Source organism: Sebastes umbrosus, chromosome 22, assembly GCF_015220745.1.
Source record: "Sebastes umbrosus isolate fSebUmb1 chromosome 22, fSebUmb1.pri, whole genome shotgun sequence".
NCBI classification, from domain to species: Eukaryota; Metazoa; Chordata; class Actinopteri; order Perciformes; family Sebastidae; genus Sebastes; species Sebastes umbrosus.
In genome coordinates, this window is record NC_051290.1 from 10,492,118 (window position 1) to 10,508,664 (window position 16,547).

General features: G+C 37.7%; 2 protein-coding genes across 7 annotated transcripts; both read left to right on the top strand.

Moving 5' to 3' along the window:
* The first annotated feature begins 1,660 nt into the window (after positions 1 to 1,660).
* Positions 1,661 to 4,300, top strand: LOC119481947 (sterile alpha motif domain-containing protein 9-like). The gene is made up of 2 exons (XM_037759264.1): positions 1,661 to 1,781; positions 1,950 to 4,300. Exon 2 carries the CDS (start codon positions 2,040 to 2,042, stop codon positions 4,128 to 4,130), a length of 2,091 nt encoding a protein of 696 aa, XP_037615192.1. The 5' UTR covers positions 1,661 to 1,781; positions 1,950 to 2,039; the 3' UTR covers positions 4,131 to 4,300.
* A 2,379-nt stretch (positions 4,301 to 6,679) lies between these two features.
* On the top strand, positions 6,680 to 15,929 carry zgc:92594 (uncharacterized protein LOC436996 homolog). 6 transcript variants are annotated; one of them, XM_037759268.1, is made up of 8 exons: positions 6,680 to 6,793; positions 9,799 to 10,683; positions 11,252 to 11,360; positions 12,410 to 12,505; positions 12,819 to 13,052; positions 13,432 to 13,454; positions 13,857 to 14,005; positions 14,435 to 15,929. In XM_037759268.1, the coding sequence occupies exons 2-8, from the start codon at positions 10,052 to 10,054 to the stop codon at positions 14,752 to 14,754; spliced, it is 1,563 nt and encodes a 520-aa protein (XP_037615196.1). In that variant the 5' UTR covers positions 6,680 to 6,793; positions 9,799 to 10,051; the 3' UTR covers positions 14,755 to 15,929. The 6 variants fall into 6 exon arrangements, with proteins under 6 accessions (XP_037615196.1, XP_037615197.1, XP_037615194.1 ...); XM_037759269.1 differs by having other exon boundaries at positions 6,787 to 6,922; XM_037759266.1 differs by lacking the exon at positions 6,680 to 6,793 and adding an exon at positions 6,806 to 7,048.
* Positions 15,930 to 16,547: the final 618 nt, after the last annotated feature.

Sequence of the window (16,547 nt, forward strand, 5' to 3'; positions counted from 1 at the left end):
TCTTCTTCAACAGGTTTTTGACCTGTTCTCTGCCAAAGATCATTGTTGCTGATGGTATCCGGCCAGTGGATGTTTAAGATGCGCCTCAGGCAGTTGTTTATGAATGTTTGTACTTTTGTTGTTGTGGTCTTTATTGTCCTCCACGTCTCTGAACCATAGAGGAGTATTGGTTTAATGTTGGAGTTGAAGAGTCTGAGCTTTGTCCGCCAGCAGATTTCTTTGGAGCTCCAGATGTTTTTTAGTTGTATGAATAAAGCCCTTGCCTTGCCGATTCTGGCTCTGACATCTGCATCCATTCCGCCCTGTTTATTGATGACACTACCGAGGTATGTAAAGGCTTCTACTTCTTCCAGTGCTGTTCCCTCCAAGGTCACTGAGTCTTCGCTGGTTGTGTTGACCTTGAGGACTTTCCTTTATGGATGTTGAGGCCTATTTGTGATGATGTGTCTGCCAGTATTGTTGTCTTTTCTTGCATGTGTTGTCGACTGTGAGACAGCAAAGCCAGGTCATCAGCAAAGTCTAAGTCGTCTAGCTGTGTTGTGAGTGCTTTGTAATTTGTTGTATTTATGTTCAAATCTTCATGTATAAATCTAGCTCTCTCTGGGCTTTAAACCACATCTTGTGGTGTTCCTCAGCGGTTGAAGTTTGTTTGGTTGTAAAGCTTGATCTCCCCACGAAAACACGACTTCCCATGTTCCCAAGTTCATGAGTTTCATTTGAAGGCACCATAAGTCCATAAGTCAAGTATTTAATACTCTTATCAACATGGGAGTGGGCAAATATGATTTAGTTATGCAAATGTATGTATATATTTATTATTGAAAATCAATTAACAACTCAAAAACAATGACAAATATTGTCCAGAAACCCTCACAGGTACTGCATTTAGCACAAAAAATATGCTCAAATCATAACATGGCAAACTGCAGCCCAACAGGCAACAACAGCTGTCAGTGTGTCAGTGTGCTGACTTGACTATGACTTGCCCCAAACTGCATGTGATTATCATAAAGTTTGGCTTGTCTGTAAAGGGGAGACTCGTGGGTACCCTCATATTTTGAGGTCAGAGGTCAAGGGACCCCTTTGGAAATGGCCATTCCATTTTTTTCTTGCCAAAATTTAGCATAACTTTGGAGCGTTATTTAACCTCCTTTACAACAAGCTAGTATGACATGGTTGGTACCAATGGATTCCTTAGATCTTTTAGTTCCATATGATACCAGTATCTTAACTCTAGCTTTAAACTGAGCTCGCTACAACCTAAAAGTTGCAAGTTGCGTTAATTTGTTAAATAAATTAGTGGCGTTAAAACAAAATTTGTGTTGATGCGTTATTAATGCGTTAACTTTGGCAGCCGTATTTCAAGGTTATTTTATTATTTTTAAAGGAAATTCGATGTTTTAATAATTTAAATGATTTCATTGTGCTGTTTTATTTTGATTGAAAGGTTAAACGCATGAAGTAATGCAGGCTTATCAAGTGAAAAGGCATTTACAGGAAAGCAAAACATAAATGATCACCGGTTCAACAACTGAGCTGAAGGACTACTTTCATTTCTGCGTAAATGTGACTCGAAAGTTAAGTGGCATCTCGTCTTTCAAGCACTAGCTACTGAAACTATTACTCACACAAACAACAGTGGATTCATTGTCGTTATGCCCGATCACCAAGGAGGAATGAAGGTTCAAGAATGTAGAGTACAGAGGGCGTGATTTAAAGCTGTGTATAAATAACATCCTCAGGCTCTTTAGTCATTCTCACACCTGCTGGAAATCAAACAGGTAACAAGATTTGCATACACCTTTATTGCTTATTTTTCCATTGTTATGTTTCTTTTATCATTATTATACGTGTGCTGTTATCTTACTCAAGGCTCAGGGCTTCAGAAAATATTAGAAAGTGGTAAATCTAAATGATTAATATGGGCTCTGTTGTTGTCACCTCTTCAGATATTCAAATACTGCTGGACTACCTTTTTGAAGCAGCACCAAAGAAAAAACTAAACTTTCGTCTTCATCTTGAAGTCTAAGCTTGCCGTCATGGAACGCAACCCATCTCAAACTTTGGTCACTGAGCGCAGAACGCAACTCTTCTCTTTTTTGGCGCTGCTGAACGCGTACATTCCTGAGGCCTACCTCCTGATGTCTGAGTGTCAAAAGATCCTTGGACCACCTGATCCCATCCATGGAGGCCCCCCCTTTGAAGAAAGAATGGAGCCTTTTATAGCCTCTATCAAAACATCCAGTCCAAGACCTGGATGCGTATGTATGATTAACCAAGAGGTTGCACAGGAAAGTGTGGAGGAACTAGCCATTTCCAGGAGTGCTACAGTGGAGAAATTTATGCTCTCGCTTTGTATAGATCAGACCCAGCCACGTATCCTCCAGTACGTCAAAGATTTGCTTACAAAGAGAAAATGTGGAGTAAAAGGTAGAGAGAAGTTCTCACGGCTGATTGAAGATATACGGAAGGAAGAGAAGTTTTCCAACGCTTTGTCTGTCTTGGAAACGGCATCAGATAAATTCAAAGATAACAAGATTTACCCCCAAACCATTTCCCGTCTCTATTACACCACAAGAGGCACCAGAGACTATGGAAAAGCTGAAGAATGGGCAAAGGAATCCATTAAAAGAGCTCCAAACAACTCTTTTGTGGCTGACACTCTTGGACAGATTTATAAGAACCGTTTGATGAGGGTAACCACGCCACCGGAGGATATCTTACACATGGCAAAAGAAGCCTTCAAGGCCTTTAAAGATGTGGAGAGGAAAGCTGACAAAGAAGAGGACCCAAAAATGAGGGACATAGCTGGTACTGTAAGCTTTTCCAGTATCTTCAACAACAGAGGCCTTTTTGGCTTCATTCAAGTGGCAAAGATCGCCCTTGAGAAACTCAACAAGGTACAATGTTCTTCACAGAGACACAGCTTCATCCAAAGGTTAGAAATGGAAGTTGAAGCCAAGTTTGACTTTTTTGAATGGTACCTAGCCTACTCCAAGCCTGCCATGACATCCGTAGAGCCACTTTACTTCTGGAAGGACGTCGTACTTTGTTACGAACTGTTCACAACAAAAACAGCAGCTGAATCCACCAGCGTTCCAGCCCTACTAGATTGTCTGAATCGCGGCAGTTTCTCGTCAAAGGGAAGACGTGCTGGGTTTGAAGAGGCCGAAGAAACTGTGTCTGATTTAGAGGCAATCCAAGAGGATTTGAAAACCGCCTACGAGGCGAATGTTAACGATGTCAAAGCAGCTGAGAGGTACATCCTCTCCAACATCATCTTGAGCAACAAGATGCGTAACTCTCCGAAGCTCACACTGGTGAAAGAACTCCAAAGAATAATTCACAGATTCTTGGTCGCAGAAGAGAGGTGTAGAAGCCCTGAGTTTTACCTTTTGGTTCTGCTGTTGTTTTGGCCTGAGGAAAAGCCTCAAGAGTTGCAAGAAGAGGATGATGAAGGAGAACAGTCCACAGAGAATGAAGACCAGAATGATGAGGACAGCGATGAGGAACAAGAACAGTCCACAGAGGATGAAGACCAGGATGATAAGGACAGCGATGAGGAACAAGAACAGTCCACAGAGGATGAAGACCAGGATGATGAGGACAACAATGAGGAACAAGAAACAAGAGGAGAACCTGCACAACAATCTGTTGACTTCATGTTTAACCTTGACCTGCAAAAGTATGTCACGTTCATGGAGAAAGCGTTTGAGGGAGCTCGTGCCAAGTACCTTCGAGGCCGGTACCTTTTGCCTCTGTTTTTTCTGGGGAAGGGCTCTGGGCTGAGCAAATGGATTCACAAATCCAGGTTGGATGCAATCATAGAGGAAAAGGCGGACGCTAATCTAGCTGATGAACCATATACACAAAATAAGAAGAAATGGGGGCTGATCAATGAAATGTGGATCAATGGGGATGTGTGGCGAGTCTCAGAAATTCAAGACATTCTTCTCCCGGTCCGGATAGACTCTACCACGATGCCACAGAAGCATGATGAAGTGTTTGTTTGTGTTGGAGGGAAGCAAATAGTGGCTACAGTAGAGGCTGAACCTGATGCTTCAACGCTGAGCCCAATGCTTTTCTATCTTGGCTTCACCATTAAGGGTCCTGTCCTCTATAGATGCTGAGATATTTCGGTCTGGACCAAAGTGGTGAGCTGACCGACAGACCAATATTGTTATCCCTAGAGCCAACTTGTTAGTGTTGCTAAAAAATATTGTCTTTGGGACAGCAAGATATGGCCAAGAACCATGTTGTTTTTTTACCATACAGTACAAATGTGTTATTTTTGCCTATTCTAAAAATGGTGTGTTTGAATATATCTTCATACTGGGGTCTTGGAATTAAATAATGATTGTGTATCACTGTAAAGCTGAGAGTCTTGTGTACCAATGAGCCCAATTGTATTCATGTGTGATGATGTTAGTCTCCATAGCAGCCATTCCATTGTGAGACCATTTTATGAAACTTGACCTCACTGTATAAAATTACCAGTGGTGACCTCTAGGATAATCACAGCCTCATGAAACTTGTACAGTCACAAACTAGAAACCTAGAGCATTCAGAGGATGGATGGCTGCTATCTGCCTGCTATCTCCCGTAAAGACCCCATGTACCCCACTAAAAAAGACAAAAACAGGTATATATGGGTCTCTCACGGTTAAAAGATACATTTAATATGAAAATTCAGTCTGCTCTCATGAAGAAAAAAACAATACGAAAGGCATTATCTCTTTAATTTTTTTGCTTTTCCAATATTGTACAGCCTACTTGTATAGAAACATAAATAGTAAGAAAAATGTATTGTATTGGATTACAGTGGACTTTCGCAGTTTTATGATATTTTATGAGTTGTTGGTTATATTCCTGTTTTTTTTATGTATCATGTACGTGTGTTCTAACATAAATCAATGTTTTTATCGGAATGTGTTGTGAAAATGTCATCGGAAATAATGTATGCAGTTTTTTTGGCAATAAAATTAAAATTGCAACGTGGTTATTTTTCCTTCGATGTGAGTTTTTTTAAAAGTTGTTAACTATTATTATTATTATTATTATTATTATTATTATTATTATTATTATTATTATTATTATTATTATAATAATATAATATACCACCAATAATGATCCAGATCCAGTATATGTTTTTCTGAAATGGGTCATTCTGCAAATGAGTACTTTTACTTTTGGTACTCTAAGTATATTTTGACGCTTTTATGTTAGTATTTTTACACTGTAGTATTATTACTTTTAATTAAGTAAAATATCTGAATACTGTTTCCCTCCACTCCCCCGAATGTATGTTGTGACCCATGGAGGTGGCGACCCCTATTGGTAAGCACTGAACTAAACAAGCCAACTGTGTATGAAGAAGTTAAAACTAACTGCACCTTGTACATTACAACAGTACACCAGTAAAATGCTACTTACACATTGATGCATCAAGATTAACAATGTGAAACACATTAACAAATTAGAAAACACAACAAAAAAACAGAAAACACAGCATGAAATATAAAACTAACAATTTAAAAAAATTTTTTTTATTTATTTAACATTTATTTAACCAGGTAGTACTCATTGAGATTAAGAATCTCTTTTGCACGATAGACCTGGCCAAGACAGCAGCATTTAAACATACATTAAAGTTTCAAATGCCACAACATAAAACAAATGCAAAATAAATACATAGCATAATATCATACAAAACACATTCAAATCAAGTATTTGAAGCCAACGTTAAAGTGAAAATATTCAGAAACACAGACAGCTCCCGATTGACTCTGCTTCTAGATCTTTCATTAATGTTTTAAATTCATCAAAAGTAATCAGATTTCCCAGTTTCAACTTAGCTTGCAGTGTATTCCAGGAAAAGGGAGCAGAATAGCTAAAGGCCATCTTACCTAGTTCTGTGCAGACCTTAGATACAGATAATAAGTACAGGTCAGAGGAGCGTATGAAACATAACTAATTCGTTAATGTGGTTCAGCCAGTGTTTTGTGCTCTTTCCACCCCTTCTTAAAGACCGAAGAGTTTTCCTCATTATTATTATTATTATTATTATTATTATTATTATTATTATTATTATTATTATTACTATTATTACTATTATTATTATTATTATTATTATTATTATTATTATTATTATTTTTATAATTATTATTACTATCATTATTATTATTATTATTATTATTATTATTATTATTACTATCATTATTATTATTATTATTATTACTATTATTATTATAATTATAATTATTATTTATTATTATAGTACTATTATTATTATTATTATTATTATTTATTTATTTATTATTATTATTATTATTATTATTATTATTATTACTATTATTATTATTATTATAATTTTTATTTTTATAATTTGTATTATTATTATTGTTTGTATTTATTATTATTATTATTATTATAATTGTTGTATTATTATTATTATTATTATTAGTGTTATTACTATTATTATAATTATAATTTTTATAATTTGTATTATTATTGTTATTTTTTTATTATTATTTTTGTATGATCATTTATTATTATTATTATTATTATTTATTTTATTTATTATTATTTATTTATATACTCCAGTCCAATAGGTGGCGGTAATGCGCCTATAAGCTGGTTTGCCAATAAACACCAAAGAAGAAGAAGAAGAAGAACGAACAGCGCCCTCAGTGGTAACATAACAGTGTAACACGGTAGTTTCCGAGGAGCCCCTGAAGGCATCATTTTGCCCGCATCAACCTGCCCAGCAGAGAAGCGTTTGTCTGTCGCACAGGTGTGTTTCCTTTCGAACAAAATGCCTCTTTTGTTGTCAAATGCCGAAAACACCAGATGAGAAACTAACCGGAACGTTTCCTCTGACTCTCCTAACAACAAACCGGGCAACAAACAGCAGATCTAACGGGTCAGTTAACCATTAACATGTTAGCAGCAGCAGCACGACAGGTGCAGCCTCATCGGTTATTGTGATATATACAGCCTGAAGGTAAATCAGTGTTTCAGATTCGTACAAAGGCAGATTTTATTAAAGGTGAGTAACGTTAATGTTAATCTGTTGTGGTGTTGCTTTAGCTCATCACTCACTATCCCCAGCAACTCAACTAAGGGTGGAGAGATTAGTGTAGCTAACGGGGGAGGCGAGTTAGCTGATTGTTGCTTTGACCCCTGAACCTAACATAGCTAAGAACATAAATAAATAAGTGATAATAAACATGCTGTCAGAGCAGCTTTATAGGCCTTTATATGTCTGACAGGACTGGAATCACTGCTAAACTAACAGGGATGTACCAGTATGTGTGTCATGTTAACAACACAGAGCAGTTTGGCAGATTTCCATGTTATCTTTGAGGTCATAGCCTTTAAACAGACCTGTTTTCAACATGCTTTGGAGGTTTCATCATGGCCTAAAGTTACTTTCATTTCTATCCTTTTATTTAAGAAAATGCAGGAAGTAGGAAGTGTTAATGTTGGTGTTGTGTTTCATATGTTCTCACCAAATGGTTGAAATAAGGCAGTTTACTTGGTTACTGAGGGCCTAATCACATTTAGAGCTGCAGGTAACATTTGTTTTTATTACTGACTAATTTGCAGATTTTCTTTGTCTATATAAATTCCAAATTAGTGAATAATGCCAAACCCAAAGTGATGTATTCAAGATGCTTGTTTTATCACTTGTATGCATGTCATGTTAACAACACAGGCAGATTTCCATGTTATCTTTGAGGTCATAGCCTTTTAAACAGAAATGTTTTCAACCATGCCAGCAGCAGGACAACTGACCTTGTTTTGGAGTTTATTTTTATTTTTATTTTTTTATTTTTTTATTTATTTGAACATTTATAAAATTGCACAAAATCCAGTCAATGAAAAAAAACAAAACAACAAATGTGTCAGGAGAGGTCAAGAAGCCACAGGCTTATACAAAGGACCTCCCCCCCCAAACCCAGGGAGAGAAAAAAAACAATAACAAAAAAGGAAGAAAGATCTAAACTAACATCATTTTAAAAATACAACAAAAGTTAAACAACATGTACACAAAATGTGCAGAAAAACCTAACCAAACAGTGGAAAACAATCCAATAAAAACAATGAAATACATACAAAAAAAACAGTACAGAAGAAAACAAAATATATCTAAACATATCAAAAGATAATTAGTAGATAATGTAGTTTTATAAATGTTGTGTTTTCTGTTTTGTTGTTCTGATTTCTAAAATATTGTTTTTGCTTTTCTTGTATTTTCTAATTTGTTAGTGTTTTCTCTAAAATGTTGTGTTTTTGTTTTGTTCTCTAAAATGGGTTTTTGATTTTGTTTTGTGAAATGTTGCATGAATGTTGTCAAAATACAGTACAGAAGAAAAGAAAATATATCTAAACATATCAAAAGATAATTAGACATAAAAAAATAAATATGATGATAATTTCCTTTTAAAATGTTCTAAGGAAAACGAGCTCTTGATAACATGTATTTTGGGTTTTCCATATTTGTACACCTCGATATCTGAGGGAGTACTGGCCGTGTTTTGTTTTGTAAAAAGGCAGGTGAAGATGATTAACCTGTCTAGTATTATGTGAATGAATTTGAGAATTAGATTTAAAGAAGTTTCTAAACAATGAGGGTAAAGAAGAAGGCAAGAACATATATTTATATATAAACACACATATCTGATGATGATTTATGTCATGAACTGAAAGAGTCAGTGGAGCAGAAGCCTCCTTAGAGTTTGACAAAGTTGCCAGTTTCATCAATTTTATTTGTATTTAACCTTTATTTAACCAGGTTAGTCCCATTGAGATTAAGAACCTCTTTCCCAAGGGAGACCTGGCCAAGACAGTCTGCAGCAAGAACACAACGTTGCAGACACAAATAGAGATAAAAGACAATTCACAAACACTAAAAAGCACTAAAATTTGCATTAAAAGAGAACTATCTAAAGAGAAATGGGGGGGACAGAAATGTACTTTTCTGGGAGTCAGCTGTACAACAAGGGGGCTAAAAACATTGGCATGCCATAGAGTCTGCTTCTAAAGCTTTCATTTTAGATTTAAAAATATTGAATGAGACCAGCTCCTTGAGTTTCAGGTCATTTTGGAGCAAATTCCAGGCTGAGGGTGCAGAATATGCAAAAGCCCTTTCCCCAATTTTCATCCGAGCTTTTGGGACAGAGAGCATAAAGAAGTCCACAATTTTTTTTGCGTAATAAAAACACTTAAGTATCGTGGGAGCAGACCACGAATCACCTTATATATGATGATTGGATGTACCAATGGGAGAGCCTAGGGGTTGCCAGTGCAGGCCATCCCACCCGAGAGTACAACTCACAGTAGTGAGTCAGAGCTTTACAATTTGTGATGACGGTATCAAGGCCTAAAGTTACACTTACTTTCATTTTTATTCTTTATTGAAGAAAATGCAGACGTTGTTCTATAAAATGTCGAAAAATGTCGATCAGTGTTTCCTAAATCCCAAGACGACGTCCTCAACTGTCTTGTTTTGCGAAAGATATTCAGCTTACTGTCATAGAGGAGTAAAGAAACCAGAAAATATTCACATTTAAGAAGCTGGATTTAGAGAATTTTGACTTTTTTTCTTAAAAAATGAGTCTTCTGATTATCAAAATAGTTGTCGATTAATTTAATAGTCGACAACTAATCGATTAATTGTTGCAGATTAAATGACTTAAACAATTAATCTGTCATCAGAATTGTTGTCAACTTTTCAGCTTTACTTTTAAAGCAACGTTTGACAATGATTATTTCTTGTTTTTCTTAAACTTTTAGCAACCTGACATCTACAAAAGGTGAAGTTCTACATCAGGAAACCTGCAGCCACCTTTCCCTCTCCCTGTCCACACCGTCCTGCCTCTCTATCTCCGCTCCCATTCACTTTTCTACCCACCTCCATCTCTCTCCTACCTGATTTCACCTTCCACCACCTTATCTCCTCACTTCTATCCATCCTCATCTTCATCACCACCTTTTCATCTACGACCAGCTCCACTTGCTCACCCTTCCTGACCTCACCAATCCTGACATGGCCTCGGCCCAGTCGGAGCAGTGCAGCGTCCTGCAAGAGGAGCTCACCTGCCCGGTGTGCCTGGACTTGTACCGCGATCCCCACTTGCTTCCATGCGGCCACAACTTCTGCAAGACCTGCCTGGACCGCCTAAAGCGGCAAGCGGATCGAGGTCGCTTCCGCTGCCCGGAGTGCCGCGAGAGCCACCGGTGTGGCACCCACTTTCAGAAAAACTTCAAACTAGCCAATATTGCTGACGACTACCGTCACCGACGCAGAGCCACCACCGCCGCTTTAAAATCCAGAGAATTGGTTCCGTCTTCTCTGTCGGCGCAGCAAGCCAGGAGTCTGTTTGCCGTTCCGTGTGACTACTGTCCCTCAGTCGCCGCCGAGGCATCATGCGCCAGTGCTGTCAAGGACGGGTCTTCTGCTGGTTCTGTATCTCAGGAAGCGGGTGGCAAGCAGGAAGCTGTTGCTGCTGCCGCCGTGTCGGTATTTGCGGTAAAGACGTGCCTAAAGTGCGAGGTGTCGATGTGCCAGGAGCACGTAAAGCCACATCTGGAACTGCCGGCGTTCCGCGAGCATCCACTGACGGAACCGATGAACGACTTCTGGAAGAGGAAGTGCCCGGATCACGATGAGATATACAAGTAAGGAGGGAAGTGCACTCATATTCGTATTTCGTCAAATTCTGTTTTTTCTCAATGCCACAAAGTTTTGATCGACCGTTACTGCGATTCAATCATTGACAACTTTTGCCCACAAATAACTGGATGAATGAAACAATATTTTTGAACTTGTACATAACCAAACTTAAAGGGATAGTTTGAGTGTTTTGAAGTGGGGTTGTATGAGGTACTAAAGGTGTGGTGTCTAAAATACGTTTTGCTGCCGGCCCCGTCCACAGCAGTACATTGCTTTGCTCCTGTCGGTAACTCCTGTCTGCTACTTCAAACTGGGAGCGTGCCGACCGTCATCTACTATAGGTAATACACTGACTATTGATAAGCACCTCATACAACCCCACTTCAAAACACCCGAACTATCCCTTTAAACACATTATTTTACAATACAATCATTTTTTTTCCACTCCATATTTCTATAGTAGTGTTTTTTTTTTTTTTTTTTGCTGCATTGGAGCGCCACTTTATTAGCGAGGGCATTACTGCATTTACAAGATTTATCTGAATCCTGTCATTATTTGGTATGACACTCCAGATATTACTGCATGGATGACAAGATATGCGTGTGCAACGCCTGCACCATAGAAGGAGGACACTCGGGACACACGATCAAGACCCTGAAAAACACGATGAAAGATCTCAAGGTACACTTTTTTTTTATCATCATGGTTTCCACACATGTTAGAAACGTCTGCATTATTATTGTTGTTATTATTATTATTATGGGAAATCATTTAGGAAATTCTTACATCTTTAAAGGTTTTGGAATTGCTCTGAAAGCACAAGTTAGGATTTGTCAGTGCCTTTTATAAGGCAGGGTTTTTGAACGCCGCCGACATTCAACGTTAAAATAGCTGCATTATATTGAAATTATTTTTATAAAACAAAATCCCTGTATTCAAAATAATATTTTTTAGTATTTAAGAGCATTGTATTCAGAAATAAATTGTCTGTTGTAGCCCCTACTCCGTTCGGTTTCACCACCTTCTGATTGTTTGGCTCACACAAAGTCTCGTGATGAGTCTGGAATCCCGATGAATGAATATTGTCAGTTGTTGTTGTTGTAGTGTGTAATGAATGAAAGAGTCACGTGACTCTGAGGTCTTTCTATGGGAGAGTTAAATCCACTTCCTCTCTGCCTCCATTCTCCCGAACAGAGTGTGAAGTTGAGAGGCTTCCAGTTCATTGATCTGGATATTCGGTCCAGAAGGCCTGTTGAATTCAACATGTTGTATAAGTGGTGTCCGACAGAACTGACTCATAATCAGTCAAACTTATTATATTATATTAATTTAAACAGTAAGGTAGTAGGCTTTCAAAATCATCCAGCAAGTTTTCCTTTTGTTGGCAACCAGATGGTGCTATTGGGGCAAGCTGGCAACGTCATTCCTCTCCACTAAAAGTGCTTGTCATTGTTTTGTGTTGTTAATTGATTTCAAATAATAAATCTATACATACATTTGCATAAAGAAAGCATACAGTATTTGTCCACACCCATAATGATAAGAGTATTAAATATTTGTCAAATCTCCCTTTTAAGGTACATTTTGAACAGATAAAGCTATTTACAATCATGCGATCAATCGCAATTAAATATTTTAATCGATACACATCTCTAATTTTAATATTTAAGATCTAACATGTATTGTGACGTCATTGGCATTGAGCACTTTTTCCTCCTCATGTTCACCAGGGCACGCTGGATAAGCAGCTGTACAGAGTCGAGAGGAAATACAGCATGGCAGAGAAAAAACTCCAGGAGCAGAAGGAGAAGGAGAGACAGAATAAGGTAAGGTGGCACACATTTCCATTTCAACAGGACTAAACACATTAAAAAACTTTGAAAACTAGAACATTTGAAAACTATATAAATACGTTGCAAAGGGATGAAATAGAGCTGGCCAAAATGATTATCACGATTATTTTGATCAGTATTGAGATCACAATTATTTATCGCGTCTATTCATTGAATTTAGGAACAAAATATTTGTATTGCACTTTCACATTTAAATAAACAGAGCACTGCTAAATTCCCGTATGATGCATCCTGATGACATCCTGTGTTCTTCCTCTTTTCCTCCTCATCACTTCTCTCATCTCAGAAGTTCATGGACGACTCTGAGCAGTGCTTGAACAGGCTGGGTGAGGAGATGAAGGCCAAAGTCCTCCGCTTCATCACCAGGTTGCGAGAATGCTCGCGCAGTCACTGCGACACCAACGGGCCGGCGATTCAGAAGAACATCTTTAGGATCTGCCAGGACCAGGCCCGTCTCCAGGAGGTCCGCTGCGGCATCGAAAGCCTCATGCAGGAAAACGACCCCTTCCGCTTCATCGAGGTGAAACGCAACACTGTCGAGCTGTTGGCACGTTTTGATCCATTAGACACACTTTAAATTACTGCAAACCTTTTCCCATAGTATACAATTCCTTAGGTTTTCTAGCTTTAAGACTGAGTCCGCTACAACCTCTGAAAATCAGATTAGCGTCCTGATTGTTAAGAGGTTAATAGTTTATATAATAAAAGATAGATACTTGATGTCCGTGTATCGATACAATATTGCCACGCAAAATATCACGATACCATGCTGAATCGATTCCCCCCGCCCCTATTGTGCAAAGGGCTGCTGTACCAATAAGTTACTACTATTAATTATTTATTTTTATGGAAATCTACTTTGTCTGTCCAAACATCTGTTGTTTTTGTCCCTTTTTCAGGCATACAAGACAACAGGAAAACAGTAAGTACTTTTATATTCATTCAGGGCTCAAGCAAAAAATAATTTTCATTCAATTTTCTTTATTGATTGATTAATCGTTTTGTCTATTAAATGTCAAAAAATGTAAAAAAAAATATTCCTACAGCCCAAGGTGATATATTTCGGTCGCTTGATTTATTTGACAACCGTCCAAAACCCACAGATATTTAATGTATATCAAATCCTGACATTTGAGAAGCTGCAACCAGCATTATGTTTGGTATTTTATCATTAAAAAATTTATATTAATAACTATTAATCAGTTATCAAAATAGTTGCTGATTCATTTTCTGTTGATTGACTGACTAAGCGATCAATCAACTAATCTTTGACACTATTTATTACAATAAAAAAAAGCCTTTATTCATGTTATGTGTGTTTTAGGTGCCGTAGGCAGCTAAGAAAAAACATGTTCTACCCAGAATATGTCGACATGGAGACGGAGGTTCTCGGAGTGATGATGGAAGAAGAAATGAGGAAATTCCTTGATGTGGAACTACCGTGCCACATTGTTGCTGCCATTAATTCCCTATGTAAGGAATTTTCATTCGTGGAATCATCTTTTAATGTCACTTTGTCCTAAACGTTGTCAGCTACATGAGCTACGATCAAATACTTTTTTAGCTAAAACTATGACAAAATGCAGTTTTTTTTTGTTATAACAGCTCTGCAGGAGTTTCTTAACGTTGCACAACATAGAGCAAATACAACAGTCATGCAAGAAATGCTACCTTAAAGGGATCGTTTGGGTGTTTTGAAGTGGGGTTGTATGAGGAACTTATCCATAGTCAGTGTATTACCTACAGTAGATGACGGTCAGCACATCCCCAGTTTGGAGAAACAGACAGGAGTTACCGCACAGGAATGCGGTGGGTGTCCCATATAAATGGGGGTGGACAAAATAATAGAAATACCATCACCCCTCTAAACTTTCCCCATCAGAAATGTTTATATTCTGTCAGGTTCATTCTCATCAGGTCATCTTTCAGATCTCCAAGAGGAGGAGGAGGAGCAGGAGGAGAACGAGGAGGAGGCCGCGGAGGAGGACGACGACGACGACGACGACGACGACAGCAGCGTGGAGGAAATGAGGAGCGAGGGGGAGGAGGAGGAAGACGAGGAGGAGGAGGAGGACGAGGACAACGAGGAAGGACGCACCCGGAGCGAGCTAGCCGACGATCTTTACAGCCCGGGGGAGGACGAGGAGGAAGAGGGCGAGGAGGAGGACGACGAAGAGGACGAGGACGGAGAAGAGGAGGACGAGGAAGAGAGAGGAGTTTAACCGAGGACAGGATTTGTATACATATATTTTTACACCTATTAAAGCACTTTGGACAGATGTTAAGGTGGTAGCATCTGTTTCAGTGTTGCGCCCATCTTCTCTTTGAATGTCCGTGTACCGTTCAGGACTCGAGCAGCTACCACATTTTGCCTCAAAACCCTCCTACAATATTCTGAGATCACACACTGGATGACAACAGCTGGATTTAAAACTAACTGCACTGAGAAATCTGCCAATGTGAATCTCATGCTAAAACCTGTGTTGCATACTGCTAAACATAACTGCTAAACTTTGAACTAAGGTGCTTTATAGTAGAAGACGTTTGCTGTATACGTAAACACACGGATGTGAATGTATAATGACAGAATGTGGCTGGAAGGACTCGAAACCGAATTTGGCAAAAACCTCTGCATGTCTGCGATGCCAGATTTTCTACCACTTTGCTAGACATTTTACGAAATAGGAGGAATTTGCCTAAACAGAATTGATCTAATTTGTTTTTAGCACTTTCACTTGTTCAACCTGAATTTTTGATATAACAGGTGCTAGGCAGAGAGAGCTTCTGAAACAATTTTCCTTACATTTTTCGAAGCAAAGGTAAGAAAAGTCCTCGAGTTTCCCAGTTTTCCATCACCATAGAAAGCCTTTTGATCCGTATCCGTAAACATATTTGACCTGACCTGCAGAGCGAACGTGCAAGTCCTGCGTGAATGGGTTGTTGTGATTGTTTCATTCGTGCTACAGTTAAACATTGCAAGCCAAAGAGTGTGAAGAGGATGTGTGTGTGTGTGTGTATGTGTGCGCATGAATAAAAGTTAAAAGTTTTATTGGCTTGGCATGACATTAGAAAAAGAAATGCAATGTGTCAGCAGTTACATAGGCTATAGGATGATGTTGCTTTTCATAGTTGTGCTTTAAAAGCAGTTAATGCATTGTTTTAAGAAAAAAAAAAAAAAAAAAAAAGTTCCTATGCACAGTTCATACATTATTCTCAAAATATCAGTTTCAGGTGATGAGGAATTTTGCACTTTACTACAAACAAAAAAAAATGCTATGTTAGGCCTGAAATATTTGAATGTTAAAAGCTGATTTTTATTTTGATACGAGTGATTCTGTGAGGGGCCAAACTGAAATAATGAATTCATAATAATAATAATAAAGCCTGTTGAAATGTACAGTTGTCTAGTTTTCCTTTTGAAAATATGAAAAACGCAAGTGTGCATGATTTAAATTCAGTTAGAGTTGGTCTACAGGAGGGCAGAGAGAAAGGGTTAAAAATAACTAGTTTTAAATTAAAACGGTTAATTACACTTCAGAGAATAATCACACTGAATTTCTATTTTATTTCATTTCTTTTTTACTGGAATCGCTGAAAAAAAATCAGATGTGGGCAGTGAATCAGGAAGATGTCAGGAACCAGGCTACAAAAAGTGCCATAATAGTAATAATGATAATAAAACATTTTAAGATTGTAAATAAATAAATAAATAAATCAGACAAAAGTAAAAGATAATAATAAAAAAAATTTAAATAATTAATTAATAAATAAAAAAATAGTTGAATAAATAAATAAAAAATATTATCAATAAGATAAGATAAATAGATATAGTGAGACAAATGCATAAAATAGAACTGGAAAAAAATAAATGGCTTTTAGATTCAAGATTCAAGATTCAAGATTCAAGATGTTTATTGTCTCCCCGGTTATACAGGTACAATCGAGTGAAATGCTTTTTGCTGGGAAGCTCCATTAAAATAATAAGTTATATTACAATTATAAAAGGAAAAACTTT